The sequence below is a fragment of the Rhinolophus sinicus genome, linkage group LG05 (assembly GCF_036562045.2).
Source record: "Rhinolophus sinicus isolate RSC01 linkage group LG05, ASM3656204v1, whole genome shotgun sequence".
In the NCBI taxonomy this organism is placed as follows: Eukaryota; Metazoa; Chordata; class Mammalia; order Chiroptera; family Rhinolophidae; genus Rhinolophus; species Rhinolophus sinicus.
The window spans coordinates 46085287-46109957 of NC_133755.1; the positions used below are offsets into that span (position 1 = coordinate 46085287).

The window sequence follows — 24671 nt, forward strand, 5'->3', positions numbered from 1 at the left end:
GCTGCCAATCTCTGTCTCCCCCTCCCTTACCCGCCTGTTCCGCGCAGGCCGTGGGCGGGGCGGAGCCGGGTGGCGACTTCCGGTTGGGGAAGAGAACAGAGCCCAAGGAGGGGCTGAGAAGAGGGAGGAGGAGGAAGAGGAAAAGGCCGGGCGGCGGAGGCTGTAGGCGGCGGCTGTAGGTTGTGCGGCGGCAGTAGCAGCAGCGGCGGCTCTCTTCCGGGCGGACGATGGACAGCCAGGGCAGGAAGGTGGTGGTGTGCGACAACGGCACGGGGGTAAGCGCCGGGCAAGGAGGCCGCGGTGGCCATAGGTCGGGGTGGGGATGTGCGGGGGACGCGCGGGCCCTCGGCGCCGGGGGCTGCACCCCTGGGCCTTCGGGCCACTGGGGCCAAGGGGCTCGGTGCAGCCCTTTTCCGCCTCCGCGGGCGTGGGGAGCGAGCGGGCAGGGTCCGGCCTGGTCTCCGCGAGCCTGACATCCCCATCAGCCCTCCAGGTTAGGGCGGCGGGCGAGGCCGGCACTGGATGGGGATCTCGCCTGCTGCTCGGCGGGGACGGGCTCCGCTTTCCTGCTGGGGCAATTTGGCTAAAGGGTCGGAGGGGTAAAAGACTAAGTTTGTATGTTCGAGAAGGGCTCCGTTCCCCAGGATCGCCGGTGTATAAAAAGGGGAAAGACCCAGAGGCCTTCCTCTTCCTGTATAGATACTGAACGGGAGGCAGGAAACGGGTTTAAAGAAAAAAAGGGAAGTGCTGTCAGTGCAAGCCTCAGCCCTTTGGCAGTTTTGAGTGTGTGTTTTTTGTGTGTTTTTTTTTTAAGAAAAGAGAGGTCAGGTCGACTGCTCATCATTTAGTTTTTGTTCTGCATGCCGGGATTTTGGCCCAGGTGCAGCCCCACGGAGACCAGCATGTTCCATTGAATGATCTTGGGACATCTAGGACCCGTCAAGGCCCAAATGTTAGTTCTACTGATTGGCCTTGGGGAAAGTTAATCCGTTTTGTTACTTATTTTGGATGAGTTCCATAGTGATCATTTTCCCGTATATTATTACAGTGATGCCTAACCGTTTTGTAGTTGCATATTGGTCACTTTTCTTTCCCTTTCATAAATGTCATATATGAATTAAAATAGATTTTACTTGAACTTTTAAAACACTTTGGAAACTGGGTTGTGGTGGAGAGAGCTAATATTCACTGCCATAATACTTCTCCTGATTGAATTTGTTACAGACTTTTCACAAGCAATAATTATACTAGTTTATCTCAAATGGACTTGAGTAATGAGTGTTATAATGGGACATCCTTACAAAATGGAGTACTTCAATTAAAAAAAAGGCCCATCTACTTCTATGGAAACATATCTAAGATTTATTGTTAAGTTTAAAAAATGATCCTATTTATGTGTGTGTTCTTTATTAAATATATTTATATGTCCACAAACCTGTATGTGTAAGTTTTGGGGGGATACGTGAGAAATGTGCATAGTGGTTATCTGTGAGACTAGGGATAAAGTGTGAGGGAAGATGAAGACTTCATGACTCTTCCAAACTATTGGAAAAATGGATTTTGTTTTTTAACAAAACACGTATTGTTAAACTATCTTGAAACTAAAGAAACTATAAAGTTATTACTTTTACAGTTAAAATTCAATTAAAGGTGCTTTTTAAAAGACATTAGTCTCAAATTGATCTCTAAATAAATTTAAAGATTTGAAAATTGAATTTAAAACGTTTTGTTTTGCGAATATGCCTGATATTCTTTTTAGAAATCTGAGCCAATTATATTTTAATGGATTCCTCCTTTTCGAAGGGTAATGAACCTTGTTTTTGTAATGAGTTTTGTGATACTGTTAGAATAGGAATGTTAACCATAAGCTCATTTTTATGTTATTATTTCATCAACTTAGCTATGTTAGGAAGCTGATTGTATATTATTGGTCTTATTCTAATCCATGATTCAAGAATCTTGTTCCTTAAGACAAAAGATCAGTTGCTATGGAATAAATATGAAAAGTGTATTTAGTTCAAACAAAATTTTATATATTTGGTGTTAATTTCTTTTTTTAAAATTATATTTGGATTTTGTATAGACATGATTAACTTCAACTGAAGAAACACTGATATAATATGGAATGCTGTGATATTTCTGAAAATTTAGAGCATTAGGAACCACTTAGATTCTATATTTTGTTTCATAGTCTTCCTGATTTTATTGAGGTATCTGATTTTATTTAATCATACCTTTACAATATTTAATTGTAAAGGTATGATTACTTTACAATTAAATATTAAACAAGATATTCAAATTTAATTTCTAAAAATTTGTGGGAATAGTTGTTACCCTAAAGCAGCATGCTTCTTATACGTTTTAGGTTAAAATTATAAGCAATATTTGAAGTTGATGATTTTTTTCTTTTTAACTCCTCTGGCAGGCCTTAAGTTGAAGAGTAGGTGAGTTTTTATGATCACGTGCTAGATGTTGGTCCTGCTCCTCTTCCTCACTAGCCCCCAACTAGACCAGAGTCTCGGGCAGCCTAGAGGAGGAAAACGCATCCAATTCCAATAATTTATTTATTTCATGCTCATAACCAGTCAAACCTACCACCTACAATAGAGCCACTGAACATGGCCAGATAGGTGAAAATCTGGAGATCGGCTTAGGTTTAGGTGCCTTTTAAGAGTTTTGCCCAGGCCCCTGGTGTATGTTCTGTCACCCAACTTGGGTGATTTCATCAGCAGTGAGCACCTACTACAGTGAAGACAACTGCCTGCTGTGTGACTGATACAGTTTTTAAAGTCTAGTGATACACTGTAGCTTATAGTGCTAGGATAATTCTATTTTCATTTATAATTCATGATTATGGCCTGCTTTATCAGGCTTATGCTAATTTATAAGCACTTGGAACAGAAATAAACCAAAAACAAACTTGGCTTTACCCTGCAAAATGTTTTGGAATATATAGAATAAGTATTTTGGTGATGTAAGAGCAAAATAATCACTATGCAATTAAATTAATGCATCAGTACCTTCAGATAAAATTAATAAAGGAAAAATACATCTACAATCCCAAGTGAAGCTTTATAAATCCGTTTATCTTTTTGAGAGGGGAAAGGTACTTTTAGAGCAAATGTAGATGGACGTTTTCTTCATGTTGCTCGAGAGAACATTATACTTACTGTTCATGTTCTCACCAGTTGATGACTCAGTGGGAAGTAAGGGAACCAGTTTAAACCACAGTGCTATGAAGAGGAAACTATATATGGTAAAATCTATTTCTTAAACACAGCCTTATTGCACATCATGAGAGAACCAAGTCACCAAGTCTTAAAATGATTGGAGTGGGGGAGGAATTTCAAGGATTAAAATATACCAAAGAGAAAACATTTTCTTTGTATTTTATCACATCGTGGTTTAGATTTTTTTGAATACTGACTTCTTTTGCAAGAAAGGAAATGCCAGATTGTCTATTACTTTTATATTATTGAGAAACAGGTTATTTTAATTACATTCTTGTTATTATAGCTATTAATGCTTCACATTTGAAATAATGTGAAATAGTGCAATTATTGCCATTTTGATCGAATGTCTGACACCCTGTAGGAATGTTAGCACCGGATTACTATGGCAGCAAATGTTTCCAATAAACTACTACTTAAGCAGAATAAATAATTTCATTAATAAGTGAGTGATATCTTTAATTTGAGTTAAAAGCCAAATTTCCCTTTTTTGTAAAGCACAGGAGTAGTAGGTTTACAATTGTTTTTTGTAATTATGAGGGGGTCTCAATTTTTGTCTTCTTGCGTCAGGCACTTGGTAAATATTTTGTCCCTTAAAATATACTCAAACAAGAATTTTAAGATACGAATTACCCCTCTGAACAATTGTAATCAGAAAACATTGCGTGATGTGATGGTTCACAGATTTGCTGTGCTGCGTGTTTCTGAATGGCTGGCTCAGAATGAAAGCGGAGGCATATCAAACTTGCTAGCCTCCTCCCTGTACCAGGACTTGACTTCTGTCCCATCCCAGGCAGGCTCTTCCTCCCACCTTCAACTTCTATTATGATTTCTCTAAATCATTTGTTTACATACTATATGCTGAAAATGACCCTTACAAACATATCGATTTTTCAGTCATTCATTCTATAATTTCCCTTGATAACATTTATACTCACATAAGTGAGCATTGGTAGCCTGGACCCATCCAGTGTCCATTCATATCTGTTCATTACTTTGAGGTAAACATAAGAACTTCATATCCACATGGTATTTCTATATTTGGAATATGTGTATAAATTATGACTAATGCTTATGTTAGGCTGGGGATCCTGACAAATTTTATTTATGTCGAAATAGTCAGAAAGGTTGGGGTAGGAATGAGATTCTGTACCTTTCTGGATCATTTCAGTGCATATCAAGTGAGCTGGCTTTTGTCGTAAGGACAAAAGAGAGTTTATGATTTAGAGAAGTGTGAGAGGTTATTGTTTTTTCTTTCTTTTAGTTTGATTATACTAGATATTATTCTTTTCCTCTGTGGTAATTGTCCACCTCTTTCCGGGTCACATTGATACATTTTTTGAGAAAACGTTGTGGAAGAATGGGCTAGCGCTGCTGAATTCTGTTGAACCACGTTTAGGGCGGGAAGTAGGTTCTGGATCTTCACTATCAAACACTATTCAAATGGAGAGGTAGGTGTGAGCAAGCAGGTTATTATTGCATGTGATATCATATCACACTAACTTCTGCCTTGAAAGGTAATCCAGTAACAGTTGTGTTACGGTTTTAGAAATGGCTGGCTATACCTGAAAAATGCCCTGGCCTGGTGGCTCAATGGTAAACTGACCAGCACTAGGTTTTGTGGGTTTGGAAGAAAACATATCTGAATAGTATGTTTTATCTAAGTTCTAAATTGTACACATGAGCTGAGAGGATAGGAATTCAGCTGGTATAGGGAATATGAAACTTCCTAATTTCAGACAGATTTTATTTTCATAAAAGTAGCATTAATCTGCTTAAGTCATGACTAACATTTTAAAAGCTATGTAGTCTTTAAATTCTGGATAGTAGAATGTTCTAGGCTGTTTATAATTAAATGTGGTTCATCAACAAAATAAAAATATTCTATTTTAGAAGGTTAGTCAAAAGTCAGTGAATTTAAGATTGTTAAGTTTTACCACCATCAAACAAAACAGTTCCTTGTACATAGTGGCTTTCTGTCAAGGGGCAGGTTAATAGTTTCTGCCCACTTTTGTGTTATTACTGTCACAGGTCACATTCAGATACTCCTTAATTCTCCTAAGAGAATGTATGGTGCCTGGAGCCGTGGAACAATACATTTATTCTCAGCACTAAACATATTCACTATATTAAAATAATGATATCTTACTGTGAAGTCAATAGCAAAACTTAGTATTTATAGCTCAGTTATTTAATAGGCACTTACTATGTGCCAGACACAGCTCTCGGCACTTGGGATTCATCAGTAGACACAAAAATCCTTACACAGTGTATGGCTTACATTGAATATAGGGGGAGGGTAAAGACTGTGATTACTGTGGTTCCTTTTCTTTCTTATATAGCTTCCTCCTCCTACTCTGAAGTTTTTAGTTGCCTTTTTCTTGCAATATCTGCTCTTAAAAATAAGACTAAACAGACTATGTTATTGTTATAAGAATTTAAAAACCCTTGGTTCTATTTTTGGTTTTACTGTAGTTGTTAAGTTTCTTAGTATATCAGTTTCTTGTGCATAAAATTGGAGTGTTATCAGAGTCAGTGATATGCCCTCGTTGGAGAAGTACACGCTCTGAATATGAAATTGTGTTACCTGGTATCACTAAATACATTTATCTAAATATAAAAATGTAAATAGCTAAAAATGCCTGATAAATGTTTAGTTCAGGTACCACTTGATTTTTCCCATTTTGGAAAATGAGTTTGCTTAAGTGAATTGTCAGAGATGAATGAAAGCCTGCTTTAGGATTAAGCTTTAGTTCTGTTCATTTTCTAACATTTCTCTTTTAAAAATACTTAGCATTTGTTGAGTGAATTTGTCTATTCCCTTCAAATACTTCTTATGTGGGACCACTGTGCCAGGACCTCTACGAGGCATCAGGCTCCAGCATAAACTGCTCAGCTCAGCTCCCTGCTCTCCTGAGGCTTTCCCTGTAAGGGGTGGGTGTGAGGAGGGGGGTGGGACAGGGGGTGAATGGGACTTAACACTAAATAAGCAGTTAACCGGTAATAAACATGAACTCCGGTAGTAGTCAATGCCATAAAGGAAATGAAAGGCGGTATTATAGATTGGATGACTACTTTGGGTAATTTGAAAGCACCAAAAGTTTAAAATAGTGTATAAATGCAAAATGGTGTTTCTCAGATGCTGTTTTTAAATGGATATGGTAAATACCTTGACACTAACCCACTTTTACTATTCTCTTCCAGTTTGTGAAGTGTGGCTATGCAGGCTCTAACTTTCCAGAACACATCTTCCCAGCTTTGGTTGGAAGACCTATTATCAGATCAACCACCAAAGTGGGAAACATTGAAATCAAGGTAATATTTTATTTATTGATAAATAAGGATCAAAATCTATGATATGTCCTTTGAATTAAGTAGTTTTAAAATATAATACCATGAAAAGGAAAGGGGGAGGGCAGAATTTCTTGTATTTTTAATTTATGTCAACACCTGAAGAAAGGCACAAAAAATGAAGTTAATTTCATCGACTTTGTTTAAGTGTGGCTTGATGCCGTTACTCTCTGAATGGAGTAAAATACTTAATCAGATTTTTATATGAATGTGAATGCTGTGTTAGTGACTTCAAGTCCTAATACATAATATAATTTTTAAAAGAAATTAGCCTGGCATTTTTGTTTTTCAATTCCATATATTTGTCATTATGTATGTTAGTGTTCCTTTGGGACTTGAGACTTCTCCATGTTTTCATGGCCTGATCCCCCCCACTTATTTATGTAGCTAGTCAGGAAATCACAGGCTGTAAATCTTATTGTTTCCTTTTTTCACTGATGTAATAACTGATGTGTATAATGTGCAGGAAGAAGCCGTACAAGTCTTTATTTGGCCTTGCATTATTTACCTTATTCATAAAGAGAGGAGGGAAGGTTGTCATCGCCTCTTCACCACATTTAACATGAGAAACTCAACATTAAGTGTGACAGGGTTTTCTCCCATTTATTAAAAGGATTGAAAAATCAAGTGGGAGTTATGATATTTTAGAAGAATAAAGAAACAGAACAATCAAAAGGACTGTGGTCACCAATTGACTTAAATTCTTCTGGTGGCCTAGGGATCAGGTTATACAAAATGCGATAGAATTTAGGGGCTCCTTAACTGAATGGTTGGTGAACAAGCTAGCATTGTTGGTCCTATCTGGAGAGTCTTTGGCAAGGCTTCAGTGAACTGTTAAGATTATGAGTCACTTGAAATAGGAGTTAAGGTGAACCTCTTTGGGACATTTGGTTGAGCTCTCTAGGAAGATGGTAGTAGGCGGTAGAGATTTGCTACTTGGTAGCTCTCTGCTCTTGGCATTAGAGAGTTAAGTTACACAATGAATAAAAATACGAATTGAAACGGGTTCTGTGTTAATTTTTTCAAACACTTAAAATAGTGAATAGTTCTAGCCTCTGTTTTGTAATGTTACAAACAATCAAATGGGACACTAAATATGGGTATTTTTACTCTAGGGTCTTTTCTTTTGGGAAATGTATGGGATTCCTTATTCTCTTTTTGTGAACTCCTTTCATTCTGATTAAATTCAATCTTAAATCAACTTTAACTTAAAATTTAGTTAATAGTAAAAAAGATAAACTTTCTAAATGGAGTTGGAAGTCTTTTAGTCAGTATCAGGCTTTTAAAAAGAATGGCTTTTTTATATACTTTATGGTTAGTAACATTTTTGAGGTATTAAGATACATCACATATAGCCATTTTTATTCCCACATAGGCACGAATAATTACATATATTTTAACTCCCACTTTCTTGCTTTTTAAGGCCAAGTGATAGAAATGAAACTAGTCAATCTACTAATGAGACGTTTTTACTGAGGCATTCCCCAATAGCATTGCTTGTATGGTTTGTCATTCTGTGTTCTGTTCGCTCGATTTTGTTCAGTCTGTTCAGTCTTTTAAGTCTTTCAAGTTAAATTGTTCTTCCAGTAGAAAACAGTAAAAGAGACCTGTGTTAAATTGAACTTTACTTCTAGAACTTGGAAAAACAGCCCTTATCTTGCCCTCTGCTTACCCAACTAGACCTTTCCTGTTATCATTTATTTTCCTTAATCAAGGTCCTTAAATTCAGTAATGAATTAAAGAAACTTGACTTTTTGGAATTCCTGTGCCTGGGAGATTCACTTATACTTTTTTGTGTCTTGTTAGCTAAAATGTGGTAGACTTAAAAAAAATCCAAAAACAAAGCTAGAAATTTAAATTGTTTAATGAGTAAATTTTCATTCAGGAGTAAAGAAACTTTACTTTTGGAATTCCTGTGCCTAGGAGATTGACTTACACTTTTTTGTGTCTTGTTAGATAAAATGTGGTGGTAGACTTAAAAAAAAAGCAAAAACAAAGCTAGAAATTTAAATTGTTTAATGAGTAAATTTTCATTCAGGAATAATAACTGTCCATGTTAATTTGGCCCTAATTATTAACTCCGTACAATGTAGTAGTACTGCATCTGACCTCGACCTAATTTGTCTCTATTGCTTGTATGTTTAAAAATTTCAGTAAGGATTTTATTTAGGCCTTTTCTGACTCTTACTTCTACCTTCTCTCTCTTCACCTTTCTTGACCTGTTGAAGTAGAATAACAAAAAGATGGTAAGTGAGGTTACACACATGCTCTCTGTTTGTTTTCCACTTTTGCTTGGTGGGACCGTAGTTGTTGTTTTGTGTCCCTTTAGTACTGGGGAGGGGGGTAATTCCATATTTTAATTTAAGTACTTTGATTTTTTTAACCTCTTTCATTGCTTCAATTTGGTAACAACTAATTAAGTTCTATACTTTCCTGATTGCATACAATGGACCAAACCAGAACTGATTACTAACATAGTTTTGAATTGTTTTCCTTGTGTTTCTTGTAGAAGAATGTTGTAATTAAAATGGAATGTGGTGTGCATAATATTAGATACGAAGTGGCTTTATAGAGGATATGTGTGATCCAGAAAATTGGGGTGAAGTTGTTACATTTGGATAAATTCACTTTATTGACCAATGTTAAATTGAACATTTCCTATCGTAGCCTGTATATATATTTGTATCCAGTACCGTATCATGTGTTTTTAATCAACTGAATACAATTTTAATATGTAAATGAATTATAGATAGTAAGAGGTGGGAGAATTTCCTATACCTTATTATCCTTATTGAAGAACAGGTTTTACAATATAATCTGAGGGTAAATAAGAAAAAGGTGAAAGTCTTTTAAGATTTTTCCATAAACAGCAGATTTTCCCCCTAAATAAATACCATTGTGTGGCACCTTTTTCTTTTGAACTAGACGCCTGCAGGGCGCATCCCAGACTGTTGATTCTTTTATCCTATTTTTCTGTGATAATCTAAATGCTTTGATAGTAGGTATTTTCAAGTTTCTTTTTAATATTATTTGTAAGCAGCTTTGCTTACAAAGATGAATATCAGGCAATTCTAGTGATACATATGTAGTAACAGTAACTTTGGAGTTTTCTTTTGAATAAACAAAAACATTTAAAAGTGGAAATTCCTATATTTATCCTAAATAAAAAATCATGCCTTTGTTTTAAAATCCTAGGCAGATTTAAGAAGAGAGTGTACTTGTAGAGAACAGTGTAGGCATAATTTAACAAATTTTTTTAATGGAATTTCCTGCTAGGAATTTAATGGTTTTAAAGTATGTTTGCTCTATTTTCCAATTTGAGGTGACATTGTTCAAAATGATTCTTGACAAATATAATCTATAATGCTTGCTTTTCATAAAATATAAATGCTTTTGAACAGCATCTCAGAACAGTTATGTAATTTTTCATTCTTCCAGGTAATAGGTGGTGATTTAGGCTTGAGGACCAGTGGTGAGGTGGGTGGTAAAAGTCTGAGGCTTGATCTGATCGCTTATAACTTGGTTCTGAGGTATGAGGGCAAGCCACATAAGGTACTTAGCATTTTGGGTTTTTGGAAGTTGAAATGTTCTAGGGAAGATTACATGTTTTAGGACTTTTTTAGTTAAAATTTTAGATATGGATAAATATAGGTAGGTTGAGCTACTCATATTTTACACTAACGCAGTAAGTTAATACTTGTTTTCTTCCATTGTAAATGTCCTCTTTGTTCAGAGGGATGGTAAGCTATTCAGTGCCAGACATTTTTTTCAGTTAGTCCTTTATAGTTTGTATGTCCTAGAAGTAGATACATGAAATTTTTATTTTTAGTTGGCATTGGGTCAGGCATATGTAAGCCTATGTTCTTGCATGGAATGAAAAGTAATTATTCTGATGAAATTTGTTGAAATATAGTTGTGAATGGATATTAATTATATAAACCATCTAATTATCTAATCTATTACCTTGTACAATGCAAAGAAAGATATATTCTAGAGGAAAGTAACAATTGTGTATTAATTTATTAACGACCAAAAGTAATACAGATGGTGCCAAAAAAAGTATACACATTTTAAGAAAGGAAAACTGGATTAAAATTGTAATACTCAATATACACCAATAACAAAAGATGAATACGAGTCACGTTTGACTTCTGCAATTGCAAGAGGTGCTCAAAGTAGTTACCATCAGCGTCCAGGCACTTCTGATTATGGCAAACTACTGCTTGAGCAACGTTGACCAGTGTCCACTTGTATACATTTTTTTGGCACCCCTGGTAAATGTACTTGCAAGTATAGGTATCCCCCCCAACATTTTATTAATAGTGTTTAGCATATACAGCAAAGTTGAAAGAATTTTAATGTAAAACCCATCACCTAGATTGACATTGTTTGCTATAATACTTGATATATCTATTCATCTATCCATCAGTCTATCTTATTTTTTGATGTATTTATTTCAAAGTATTAGTATACTTCTCCCTAAATAATTCGACATATGCATGTCATTAACTAGAGTTCACAAAGATAGATTGTTAGTTTTGCATTTTCCTATCAGATGATTCCAAACAGTTAATATTTAAGAAATTTGAGTATTAAGTTATGCTAACTTAACTTTATAAAATTAGTTGGCAGTGCAAGTTTTAGAGAACATTTTTAGCATCTGCTTTAACTTTGTTTTCCCTTTTTGTTGCTTCAGTGGATTTTGCAGAAGTCTGTTTTTTTAAATACAGTCCTCACTTTGGTTTTAAATACAGTCCTCACTTTGGTTGATCTTTTTAAAAAATTGAAAGTTTTAAACTCATATATAACCTTCTGTTTTAAGACATCTTGTGTTATTTTTTTCTACTTTTCATTTCCCCATGTTTTAAACTTAAGGTATTGTAGCAAATAGTAGCTATTTCTGATGTTATATTTTTAATTCATCAGTACATGGAGAAGTTAGGATTGTTGAATATCTTGACTAGCTGATTTCTAAAATAAGTTTAAGTTCTAGTGCATCATTCGCCTTATACAAACATTAGCCTTATACATAATTTGACTTTTCAAGTGTGGGTCATCTTAAGTATGCTCTCATTGGAGACAAGACTTGTGAGTATTCTGCTTCCTGTGTCGTAGCATAGTCTTACACTTCAAGATAAAAAATGTTGCTCATGAGATAATTTAAAGAATTTTCCCTGTGTCTTAATTTTATATATCTACAAATTTTCATTCATCTTGGTGAGGAATATATAGAAACTTAGTTTCAATTCTAATTCAGACATATGTAGGTAGAAGTTTGTGAAATTTACAAGTTATATGGTTCATATATGCATTATCATAAAGAATCATTTTTGTTTTTGCTCCTTTCATTATGCTTTATAATACTTAAAATTATCATTTTGATATTTACTACAAAGAAATGTGCTGCATGCATTGAGCCTTTTTCTACAAGTTTTTTTCCCCCTGATGTGCTATTTCACATGTCACAGGCCTTATTTTTTGAACATTTGAGCAAAAGAAACAGATGAAACCTCATACAAAACCCTCCAAAATATGAAAATGTGGGGTTTATTTGTGCTAATGCTCTTCTTTTGGAAACATATGTATTAAAGGTAAGGTCAATTTATTGATTTAAACCACATTGTACATAAAAATGTATTATTCATGATTAAATTCTGTAAGAGGCAGTGTTCTTAAAAGAAAAGATTTATTAAAACTTGTGGAATGAAGACCTTTATCTGAAAGTGCTAGAAAGATTAAAATTAATTATTCCCAAATTTTCTGACATATGGGAATATAATTTTCTAAAGGTATTTTGTACACAACTTTGACTGGTCTAAAGCTTTGATATTATAATTTTCTAGGATCTTATGGTTGGTGACGAGGCGAGTGAATTACGGTCCATGTTAGAAGTTAACTACCCGATGGAAAATGGCATAGTACGCAATTGGGATGACATGAAACACCTGTGGGACTACACGTTCGGCCCGGAGAAACTTAACATAGACACCAGAAACTGCAAAATCTTACTCACAGAGCCGCCTATGAACCCGACCAAAAACAGAGAGAAGATTGTAGAGGTAAGTTTTCAGGTGGGATGTGTTTAGGTGGGATACGTGTTTCCGCTTTTTTTTTTTTCCTTTCTGAAATTGTTCTTTCATCTTATTGTTGTTAAAGATAAAGGGAATACAAATAATTGTTGTTTTCTCCCAGATCCTATTTACTGAGCACCTAACTGTATGCTAATCATTATTTCTAAGTAGGCTATATCAGTAAATGCAACAAAATCCTGCTGCCATGGAGCTTATGTTCTAGCAGGGAAACACAGGCCAAAAAAAAAAGTGACTTATGAGTTGAATGGTTTGTTAGAACATAATATACGCTAAAGGAAAACAATGAAGAGCAGGTTAAGGGGACGGGGAGTAGGGGAGGTTGCATTTGTACATAGGGTGTGGCAGTAGCCCTCTGTGAGAAGGTGATGGTTAAACAAAGACAGAGCAAGGGAGTTAGCTCAGACGTATGGGGGAAGAGCATTCCTGGCAAAGGGAGGAGGCAGTGTAGAGGTCTTCAAATGAGTGCTAGCCTGGCATATTAAAGAGTCAGCAAGGAAACCAGTGAGGGAGCGCGGCAGGAAATGAGGTCGGAGAAGTCAACCGGGCGAGGTCATTTCGGGCCTTGTTGGCTCTTACAGGGAATTAAACTTTGAGTGAAATGAAGGGCTATTACAAGGAAGGGACATGCTCAGATTTAGCTTTTTGTGGCTGCTGTGTTGAGAGTAGACCATAAGGATGCAGAGGTGGAAGAGAGACCAGTTTGGAGACTTTTTTTAACTACCTGGGCAAGAAAATGATGGTTACGATTAGGGGTGGAATAACAGTGGAAGTAATGAGAAGAGGCCAGATTGTGAATCTATTCTGAAGAATTTTCTGATGCATTTAGATATGGGTAGTAGAGGGGTGAGTCAGGAATGACTCCAAAGATTTTGACTTGAGCACCTGGAGGATTGGGTTAGCATCAGAAGTTGGTGGGAAAAGACTGAGATAAGTAGAGCAGGATGGGGGCCTGGATCAGGAGTTCAGGTCCTCAGTAGACATCCAAGTAAAAATGTCAAGTAGATAGTTTTATATGTATATATGTGATCAAGTTCAGGAGAAAAGTCTGAGGCTGGGGATATAAACTTGGGAGTCATCAGGAGATAGCTAATATCGTTCACCAAAGATGTGAGAGTGGACAGTGGTGAGAAGCCTAAGGACCTGGGACATAGGAGGAGCTATGGAGAGGAGACTGAAAAAGTTAATGAGGTAAACAGTCACAGAGAGCAAGAAGTCTATATTCTTAATAGTTTAGATAAGTAACTTTTCAAGGTTGTCTTTCATTTTGTTATATATGAGGTAGAAACTTTTAATAACTACTTCAGTAGCTTTCTAGTTACTACTTAATGTAAATATTTCATTTTATTCTATGACTATGTTTAGATGACAATGGAAATTTTGGAAGGGATTTAGAAGAGATTGTTGTTAGACAATATTTTTAAAGTCTAGATTAAAACTCAATTTTTGTATTAGATTTTTTTTAAAAATTGAAATCATGATTTTCGGTACAGAATTCACATCATTGCATATGGTTCATATTTTATTACTTTCTTTTTCCTTCTTAGTCACCCCTAAAACTGGGAAAGATGGACTTTATTGTATTAGTTCATATTTTAATTTTATTTTACACTTTGTAAATTATTTATAACCACTAATATTTTGTGATGGATAAGTAGTCATTTGTAATTGCTGTTTGTTTTTAGCAACACATTACAAAATCAGAGTTTAAAGACATTTTTACATTAAACTAAAAGAAGCTTACATACAGAAACCTCCTTAGGAAAGCACATGATGTCAGAATGAAAACCAACTTTTCTTTCAGATAAAAAGTTAGGGAGATGACATTATACCTGGATGTCTCTTCCATTATTTGACTAGGACACATATTTTTTAACATGCAAAAATGAGGAGAATTGGTCTCACTGCAGTCTGAGGTCTCACCTTAGTTACTTTTAATACTCTGTTTTATATGTGAGTGCAGATTTGGCTATAACTAATCATGCCCTACTTTAATTTCATCCAGAATGTTGTTTTAGTATTACAAATACTTATAGTGGTCTTATAAATAAGAACAAGTTCTAACAGACTTTCAAGTTGATAAATGCAAATATAGCATCACTCTTCCATTTTCATTCCTGTGGAGGGGAATAAAGGATGGATGGTGGACTACAATACTAGTTACAGTATTTAGTTGCTAATTGATGAATATGTTTCAGAGTTATAAAATGTCAATTCTCTATAATTCTCATTGTGGTCAGTTGTAAAATTCCTAAATATCTAGATACTCAGTGGTACTCAGCCCTGCCAATCAAGGAATGCTCACTATAGATGACAGAAAAAATCCTGCAGGAGGTTCCTAGGAGACCTGGACTGCAGGGAAGGAGCGCGTTGGCGCCAGAGGGCACGAGGAAACTGCTCCCTCCAGCTGAGAGTGGAGCTGCTGCCTTGGCTCAAGGCAGGAGGGCGGGCTCAGCAGTTCTGTATCTGCCAACACTCAGGAATTGCTGCATTTATTTTTGTCTTCCTACCCTACTATTTTACTACTTTTTTTTCTTTTTTTTCAACTGCTGGAAGTAGAGCTATAGTCTTGGCCTAGAGAGTGGGGGAGAGGGAAGGGAGGGTCAGTGGTTAAGCAGTTTCTATAGTTTGTCTTTGAATTAGAAGATATTTCCCTTAAGGGACATCAATTAGGAAAGGCTTGTTCAAATGTAGAAAGCTTTCTAATTAGCCATTAACTGAAAAACTCAAATCTTTGCTTTGTAGCACTTAAGAAATGTTTGGGGACTTAGTCTGTATGCAAAAATCTGTCCCCAAATTAGAGCTCTGACAGCAGAAGTCGAATAGAGGCACGGAGAGCTAAAGAGAATGGAGGACTCTTGGGTGTCTTGATTCTATTTGAGCGAAAAGCATATAAATACTTACAATATTAACTTCTAAATACTAATACATATATTTTTTTCCTTTTGCATTTTCAGGTGATGTTTGAAACTTACCAGTTTTCTGGTGTATATGTAGCCATCCAGGCAGTTCTGACTTTGTATGCTCAAGGTAGGTTAACTTTTAAATAATCAATTTGGCAAACATTTATTAAGTATGTTTTATGTCAAAGAAATTTGATTTTCCAATAAGTTGTAAATTCCAAAAAAGTATAGAATTTTTATGTATATTCAAATATTCATTCAAATATTTTCACAATTTCTAAAATTTGTTAAATAAAATACATAATTTTTATTTCCTAGCTGAAGAGATTTCTCTATTTAAAAAAAAATAGTAGGTTCCCTCTTTTAGGCTATTTTGAAGTAAAATTTTTTTTATTAGGGAGCAGTGTGTACTTCCAGGACTTTTTTCCAAGTCAAGTTGTCCTTTCAATCTTAGTTATGGAGGGTGTCGTTCAGCTTCAAGTTGTTGTCCTTTCAGTCTTACTTGTGGAGGGCGCAGCTCATCTCCAGGTCCAGTTGCCGTTGCTAGTGGCAGGGGGCGCAGCCCACCATCCCTTGCGGGAGTCGAACCAGCAACCTTGTGGTTGAGAGGATGCGCTCCAACCAACTGAGCCATTGGGAGGCAGCTCAAGCTCAAGGTGCTGTGTTCAATTTTAGTTGCACCATCCCTTGCGGGACTTGAGGAATTGAACTGGCAGCCTTGTGGTTGAGAGCCCACTGGCCCATGTGGGAATCGAACCGGCAGCCTTCAGAGTTAGAGGAGCATGGAGCTCTAACCGCCTGAGCCACGGGGCTGACCGAAGTAAAAATTTTTATGCAGTGGAGAGTAAACATGGAATTTGTCCTCAGAATTGGCAGAGTCAAAAAAAAAAAAATGCTGTCAAATACATAATAAACACAAAGAAGAAGATACACATTTGGGAGAGTACCCTCCTAACTTTTGAGGTGTAGATTTAATGGAGGAGGCTGCTATGTTTTCTCAGTACTGCCATTAATCATTGTCCCCCTGTCGATTTAAAATATTGGCCATATCGAAGAAGCTCTTTATATTCTGATGGTCTTATTGAAAACTTGGGGGACTGTGAGATCTGTTCCACAGCGTCTGGTAAGCACTTGAAATGTAAAGATGATCTCAAGTCTAATGGGCAAAAGATAGAGACATAATTTTGATTCAGCACATCAGAGAAGGTTTCTGAAGAAGGTGACACCTGAGCTAAGTCTCAAGCCTTAGCACTTAAGCAGTGTGTATGACAGTACTTAGAAAACAAATTTTAATATTGAAGTGATCCATCAGATTTCTATATATATGGATTATTAAAGATCACCATGTGAAAATACATACTGGGTTTTTTTTAACTGTCTTTAGTAGTATACTACATACAGATAGATACTTAGAAAATGCTCAAGGGAACTAAATTTTTAAAGCTTTATTCGTTCACCAAGTATGACATGTGCCTTGCATCCTATTTAGTGTAAAGGATATGACAATGCTTAAGTAAGCTAGATGTAGTTTCCTTGCCCTTAAAACCATTACAATCCAGCTATGAGTAGTTTCTCCTTGGAAGAAAGAATCAAAAATTACTTGTTACTTTACAAGGAGTGCTTGTCTGCATCTAGGTAATTTTGTTTCATTTTTAAAAAATAATAAATTTCAGAATTTATTTTAGAAAATACTTTGGGAAAAACACATATAAAACTTTTTCAATCTAAGCTTTGAAACGGTTGATAATAATAACAGTTCCATTTAGGAGGTGGGGATGGGACAGTTCTGCTGAAATGTGCATTTTTGTTTGAATTATATTTGAATAAAATTGACTTGAACATTTTTTTCTAGCAATATTCATAAACTTATTTCCATCCAGTAAGAAGATACCCTGTCTTATGTCCTGATATTTAGCTGTTTTTATTTAATTATTGAATCCTTAATTTGAGAAATGGTAGTCCAGTAATGTTAAACAAAAGAACTCAAGTCATAGTAAAATTCTCCTTTGAAACAAGGTGGCTAGTGCTACCAGTTAAAACAAAAAAATAGGAAGAAGCATTCAGAGCAGGGGTGTCCAAACTGCGGCCCGCGGGCCAACTGCGGCCCGCAATCCATTTTTAATTGGCCAATTTTAATTGGCAAATTCCAAAAATATGTTTAGTTTACTTAAATAAACCAGGTGAGGCAATACGTACTTCACTTCGAGTGAGTGGCCCAGCTGTTTGTGTATTTTACCGCATATGGCCCTTGGTAAAAAACGTTGAAAAAAAGTTTGGACACCCCTGATTCAGAGTCACAGAAGGTTTTTCAATAAGAGAAATAAATGACGTGGTGATTTAGGAAGGTGTGTTTGGCTGCATGGTACAGCCATGTTGAGGGAATAACTGAAAGTAAAGAATCTGAGCTGGAGACTAGAATGGTCAGGGAAAGTACAAAAGAAAAGGTAAGAACTAGATTGAGCCTTAAAGAATCCTTAGGAATTGAAGTGGCAACAACATATAATCCAGGGACAAAAGGGGTGTGGCACCGAAAATAGGTCACATATGTACAGGGAAAGGCCAGTATGTAAGCTGGTGGGAGTGGTGGAAAATAAGGTGACATTCGATGGGAAAGTCTATTTGGAAAATGAATGTAAATCCCTGCTTTAGTTGCTATTACTGAGTACTTTTTTTTTTTTTACTGAGTATTTTTAATTAATAATGTGGATTTCTCTTTTTTGCAACAGAAAGTCTCTTGTTTAAAAGAATGCAACATTAAAAGGCAGTATATGATTTTTATGAAGCTTACAGTATCAATCAAGGAAAGATAAATTGTATCAGCTTTAAAAGAAGGTGGTTTGAATAAATGTATTCGAAGGCAAATCATTACAGTTAGATACTATAGTGCATGCAAGTTGGTGTCAATAAAGAGGAAGAGAGCCAATTCAGGGATGGGAAAATGATAAAAGGATGCTTAAACAAGTTACAGATTATACATATTCTGTTTCTTTGTTTTTTGTTAAAAGCATTCTATTAGAAAATGTGAGTTAGAAAAAGGTTTTTGCGGGAGGGTTTCCCCCAAAATTAACCCTGATGCAAAAGGCAAAACACTAACTTTTGCAGTCATTTATACTTTTAAATAAGGCAGCTTCTTAGCTGTTCTTTTATTATAAGGTTTAATTAACATTGTCCTTCTGGTTTCTGATGAATAATTGAGGTGATCCTTTGGCGACCTATGATTAATTGTTCTCAGATTTCTGGCTGCCTACTATCAACAGGAAATTTTCCAAAACAGCACAGTTTTGACTAGACTATATGACAAAAATAATAACAAAGGACTATTTTCAACAGGTTCACTATCAAGTTGTGTAATACTCACCTTTCACAATGGTTTTCGTAAATGTTATCCACGATAGTTTAGAAAATTTCGCTTCAAGGGAATTCAGGGATTGAGATTAAGTTGGAAAGAAAAATAAAGAAGTACACTGAGCTTTAAGAACATGTTGGTTTTCAGTCCTAGGTCTCAAGGTCTTTTTCTTCCTGTCGCCTGGGGTAGCCCATGATTAGACTAAAAATCTCACAAGAGACGTTGAGAGAACACTGACTTTCGTGTCCGTGTATGAGAAACATACTTCCAAACAAGCAAATAATTAAAAAAATGCTGGCTTCTAGACCATTCTGATCGGTGAAGTTCCTAATTTGGTTTCAGTAGTAATATTTGAAATTGACTGGCTTTGATTTTTCTGAGTGGGCTTTCTATTTAAAACCTAATTCTTACCCAGGTTTGTTGACCGGAGTAGTAGTGGATTCTGGAGATGGTGTAACTCACATCTGCCCAGTGTATGAAGGCTTTTCTCTCCCTCACCTTACCAGGAGACTGGATATTGCCGGGAGGGATATTACTAGATATCTAATCAAGGTAAGCAAAAGAAAATGTCATAGAAATTAGATTTTGTAGTTTATGTTTACTGACTTAACACAAAGTGAATGTATAACTTTAGGATTCTAGCACATCTTCTGCACCAGTGGAGAAATGACCCAATTACCCAATTATTCATATAAAAATCCATATGAGATTTACACACATGATCTCTGGTATCCTAATGAGAACACATTATTGCATTACATAATTATATTTGCTGTTCCCAAGGAAGAGATAGACAGATATTTCAAAGATGGAAGAGACCCTAAAACTGCCTTGAACAACGTAGGCAGCCTTTTCTGCCATAAAACCTTTCTTTGAACAGATATACATTAAAGCCGTCATCTTGGTTAGGTTACCTGTTCTTGTCCTTTCCCACAAAATACAGTGATAGCAAATTAATGGTATTTGATTAAAAACGGGGCCCAGATGTACCTGGCTTTAATATTTAGTAGTTTTCATGGAACATATCTAGTTTTTAGTGTTTGCTATTTTAAAGTGTACTTCTGACTATAATTAGTTATACTTTTCTTTAAAACGTTGCTGGAGAAAGTATATGATGTTACTATTTGGAGGCATGTGCAATTTTAATGTTAAGAAAGTTTAGAGTATTGTCTGTACCTGAATTCTGTAGTTAGTGTATCTTCTCTGGGTCAGTGGCTCTCAACCAGGGACGATACTGCACTGCAGGGCTATTTTGCAATGTCTGGAGACATTTTTTGGATATTAAAACTGCAGGAATGCTACTAAACATCCTGCAAAGAACAGACCCCACAACAAAGGATTATAAAGTCCAAAATGTCATTGCTCCTGCTGTTGAGAAACTTGTAGGATGATATCTGTGCAACAAATTGGGTTGCATCGTCTTCACCTTTGACACTGGGTTCCTTTAGTCTCATTTAGAGGAATAATGAGGTTAAGTTAGTGAGAGTTATAATATACTCATTGTAGGCCAAAATTCTGCCCTAGGGTCACCACCAAAGGAATTTCCAGTGGCGTTCTTATGAACATAAATACTAAGATTAGGGGATTTATTTTTTAGAGTTTTTATATAAAGAGTTCAGTTGTGTTTATGATGCATTTTTTTTTCTTTCTATCAGCAGATTCAATTATCTTTTCATTCATTTGTTTAACAAAGTCTATTGCCCATCTAGTGTATGTCAGACATTATACTACAAACTAGGGGTAAAGCTTTCTAAGACCTAGGGGTAGTATAAACATAGCATTAATTGAGCAAATTGTAGATTATAGCACTCTGGTACTAAAATAATATTTATTAATAGACTTTTGATTGTTTATCAAAACTGTCTACATATTAATATTCAAACAGTACTCTTTTAAAAACTAGCTTGTTTTTCTAGCTCGTTTTACCTGTTACTCGTAAACTGTTAATTCTGTAACTCTGTGAAAATGAAATATAAATGCTTCTATGGCAAAGTAATGTCCGTTTCTGAAATATTCTTTAAGAGCTAAGGATCCACGGTCTGTTGCATTTGTTATTGATGGGACATATTTAGTGAGCAGTAATAGCTTTTGCAGAGTTGAATTCATTCAGGTTAATTATGAATTTACTGTTTTGTTGTTTTGTATCAGCTGCTGCTGTTGCGAGGATACGCCTTCAACCATTCTGCTGATTTTGAAACAGTTCGCATGATTAAAGAAAAATTGTGTTACGTGGGCTATAATATTGAGCAAGAGCAGAAACTGGCCCTGGAAACAACAGTATTAGTTGAATCTTACACAGTAAGTATTTCCAGTGTATGATAGGTATATGGTTTTAAAATGGACAACCATGATTATTGCTGTGTGCTTAAAGGAGGCTTTCTTAGAATCCAGTATTTTTGTTTGGGGTGTTGTAATATGTATATGCGTGACCTTTAATGTCTTTCTATATTAAGATTTTATGATTTAATTATTTTAGGGCACCATATGATGTGAAATAAAGCAAGAATCATAAACTGCTTTTTACCTTAGGATGTAATTAGTTATGAGATGTAATTTTGAGATTCTTGTATCTGGAATTGCATTTTCAACATGTATTTTACAAAATGTTATTTCCCTGAAACGTTTATGGGTATTTCACAAAAATTAAAATGGGGGTCACATTGTCAAATAAGTTTGGGAGTCAGTTTTGCTTTACTGCAGGACTTTCAGAGCCTTTGGTCTGCTGTGAGAGTACAGTATACCTGTTTCTCAACCTTATTAGATTACTGGGCTCTTCAGCATTTCATGGGACTAATAGTGTTCTAAGAAACATTGGGAAGTGGTCATTCTAGAGTAGTATTGCTTTAATTATTCAGTAGTTGGCAGTCTTTTCCTGACTTATGTTGAAAACAAACATAAATTTGAAATTGTAACTAATGAGACTTAGAACCTTGTTATAGCTTACACCAGGGGAGTTGATTCTACTTTAATTTGTGATGTATTGCTATCGTAAGTCTATCTGGATATTAAGTCCTTCCAGATTTCATCTTTGGTCTAGTTATTACTAACGTGAAATTGAGTAATAGGCAATAAAAGCAAGTATCCTTAAACCATTTGATTCATGTAAGCTCTACATATTACAAATATGTGCAAAATAGTCATTTTAAAAATAATTATGCATTTTTATGAGTTACATTGTTTTATTTTTTAAAGATACTGATCCAAATGGGCAATAATCCACTACTTTGCAACTTAATGATTCCCAGATTTGCCCTGGGGATTGTTTCCCGAAATCTTCTTGACAGTTCCTCTAGATTTATAATTTTTCGTACACCTGACTTGTTTGGAAGAAAGTGGCATGTGGCAAAGGATAAAGGAACTAAAACTGTAGGACATGTTTTATTAATGCCCTCCTTTCTCAAAGAATTTGAGGTAGATTACAAAAATGTATGTATCAGTAATAACATTAAAAAACAGTAAACCGATGAGTAAGTGAAGAGGGATAGGACGAACAAATAAAGGATAAGATCTGATGCAAAGAAATGGAAACCATGCAGTCTTAGTAGTTCCTAGGGTACGTGGCTCCAGTGTGGCCAGTAGCCAGAGTTGAGAGAACTCACACCTTCAGAGAGGCTGAAGTGTGAGGTACAGAGATTTTGCTAAAAACAGTCTTCATGTGAAGTTTTTCTAGATATCTTGGGTGATTTTTAAACTCACCTGATAGTTTTTGGGGTTGTTTTTTTTTAAAGGGTGAATGTTTGGATTGGTATGGTTTTTTTTGTTGTTTTTTTGTTTGTTTGAGTGATATAATTTATAAAATGTGATATAATTTATAAAAACAATTCTGGAGTTTTTGAAAATTATGGTTGCTCTGCACGTAGCTGTAAACAATTACAGCAAACATGAAGTAAATGTTTTAAAGAACTTGCTTTGTGGGACTTTATTGAATCGGAAAGTTGATTTTGGAATCTAAATATAATTATTGTAATTATAATAAATAAATATACTGTTAGAAATATTAATGTAAAACTAACTTTGGTATCTCCTATAGAAATGTGTCATATACTGGCATATATAAAAATGCTTGTAACTTAGTTTAGTACAGTGAATTATGAGGTGATTTAAGACAGGATGTTTTTAACATTTTTCATTTAATTAAATATAAACATGATATGACTTAAGAGTTTTCTGCACAAGGTCATGTTGTAACAGTATCTGACTTGTTTAAATCATATTTGCTTAACTTAAAATTAAATAAAAAAATAAAATTATATTAATCTGCTATCGTTTAAAATTTAATAGGATACAACAGAACCAAAGATAGTCTAGATCAGTGTTGCATAAACATTTTGCAGATTAAATGATTTGACAGAAGTTTCTTCACATGATATAAAGTGTTTTGGTGGCAAAAATAATAAAGTTTCACAGAGTAATTATTTGGTGAAAGAAATTACTTAAAATTTTTAATTGAAGGTGTTTATGCTACATGGTAAAAGTATCCATCAAATCACAAATGTGTTAGAGTGGTAAGAGAAGCAGCATTGATAACCAGTGATAATCAAATGCAGTGGTTGGTCAGCGCTGGCTGCCTGTTTATACTTAGCACATGCCCGGAGGACATCATGCACTCACTCGGGCATTGGTGATTTCTCCAAGAAATTCCTCGTATTTTGGGTCATGGCATACCGTGTTTTTTTTTTGTTTTTTTGGGGGGGAACAGGACTTCCCTTTTTTTTATTGGGGAACAGTGTGTACTTCCAGGACTTTTTTCCAAGTCAAGTTGTTGTCCTTTCAATCTTAGTTGTGGAGGGTGCAGCTCAGCTCCAGGTCCAGTTGCCATTGCTAGTTGCAGGGGGCAGAGCCCACCATCCCTTGCGGGACTCGAGGAATTGAACTGGCAACCTTGTGGTTGAGAGCCCACTGGCCCATGTGGGAATCGAACCGGCAGCCTTCGGAGTTAGGAGCATGGAGCTCTAACCACCTGAGCCACAGGGCCGGCCCTATGGCATACCGTTTTTAAAAGCAGAACAGAGTATGATAAAAAAAAATGATCTAAATGTACCCTCCCTTTTTTCCTTCAAAAATGTATTTTGGGAGAAATATATTGCTGATAATCATTTTGGTTATAGAATAAATGTGTTTAAAAGTACTACATAGTGTTCTACGGAACACTGGAAAATTTTTAAATAGTTTGCTGACTAATACCTTGTTATTCTTGGTTTCTAGCTCCCAGATGGCCGCATTATCAAAGTTGGGGGAGAGAGATTTGAAGCACCAGAAGCTTTATTCCAGCCTCACTTGATCAATGTTGAGGGAGTGGGTGTTGCTGAATTGCTTTTTAACACAATCCAGGCTGCTGACATTGATACCAGGTAAGTCTGTTATCTCACTCATGTTTTTGAATAGATAAGGCAAAATAGATTTTTGATAGGGTGACACTGGATGTTCGATAGCATTATATCATTGTGTTTCAGCCACTTTAAACTTTTTATTTTGAAATAATTTAAAACTTAAAAGTTGCTAGAATAATAAAGAGAACTCATGTATACTCTTAATCCAGTTTCCCGTTTTACTAATTTGAATGTTCTACATATCTGCTTTATTATCCCCTCTTTTTTTCTTGAGCTATTTGAGAATAGGTCAAATGCATATATTCTCTTTACTCCTTAATATTCACTTTGTATTTCCTAAAATTGAAGATAATTCTCTTGTATAGCTGCAACAGTTATCAAGTTTAGGAGATTGATTACTGATAAATACTTTTATCTACCAT

General features: G+C 35.5%; 1 protein-coding gene across 2 annotated transcripts in view; it reads left to right on the top strand.

The window, feature by feature from the left end:
* The first annotated feature begins 76 nt into the window (after positions 1-76).
* Positions 77-24671, top strand: part of ACTR2 (actin related protein 2) — a 32835-nt gene continuing 8240 nt past the window's right edge. The window contains exons 1-8 of one of the 2 annotated variants that reach the window (XM_019718094.2): positions 77-275; positions 6435-6545; positions 8813-8827; positions 12425-12640; positions 15628-15700; positions 19335-19471; positions 21068-21217; positions 24125-24270. In XM_019718094.2, coding sequence (XP_019573653.1) covers positions 228-275; positions 6435-6545; positions 8813-8827; positions 12425-12640; positions 15628-15700; positions 19335-19471; positions 21068-21217; positions 24125-24270 — 896 coding nt within the window. In that variant the 5' untranslated portion in view covers positions 77-227. The remainder of the gene's footprint in view (positions 276-6434; positions 6546-8812; positions 8828-12424; positions 12641-15627; positions 15701-19334; positions 19472-21067; positions 21218-24124; positions 24271-24671) is intronic. The other variant, XM_019718100.2, reaches the window with a different exon arrangement.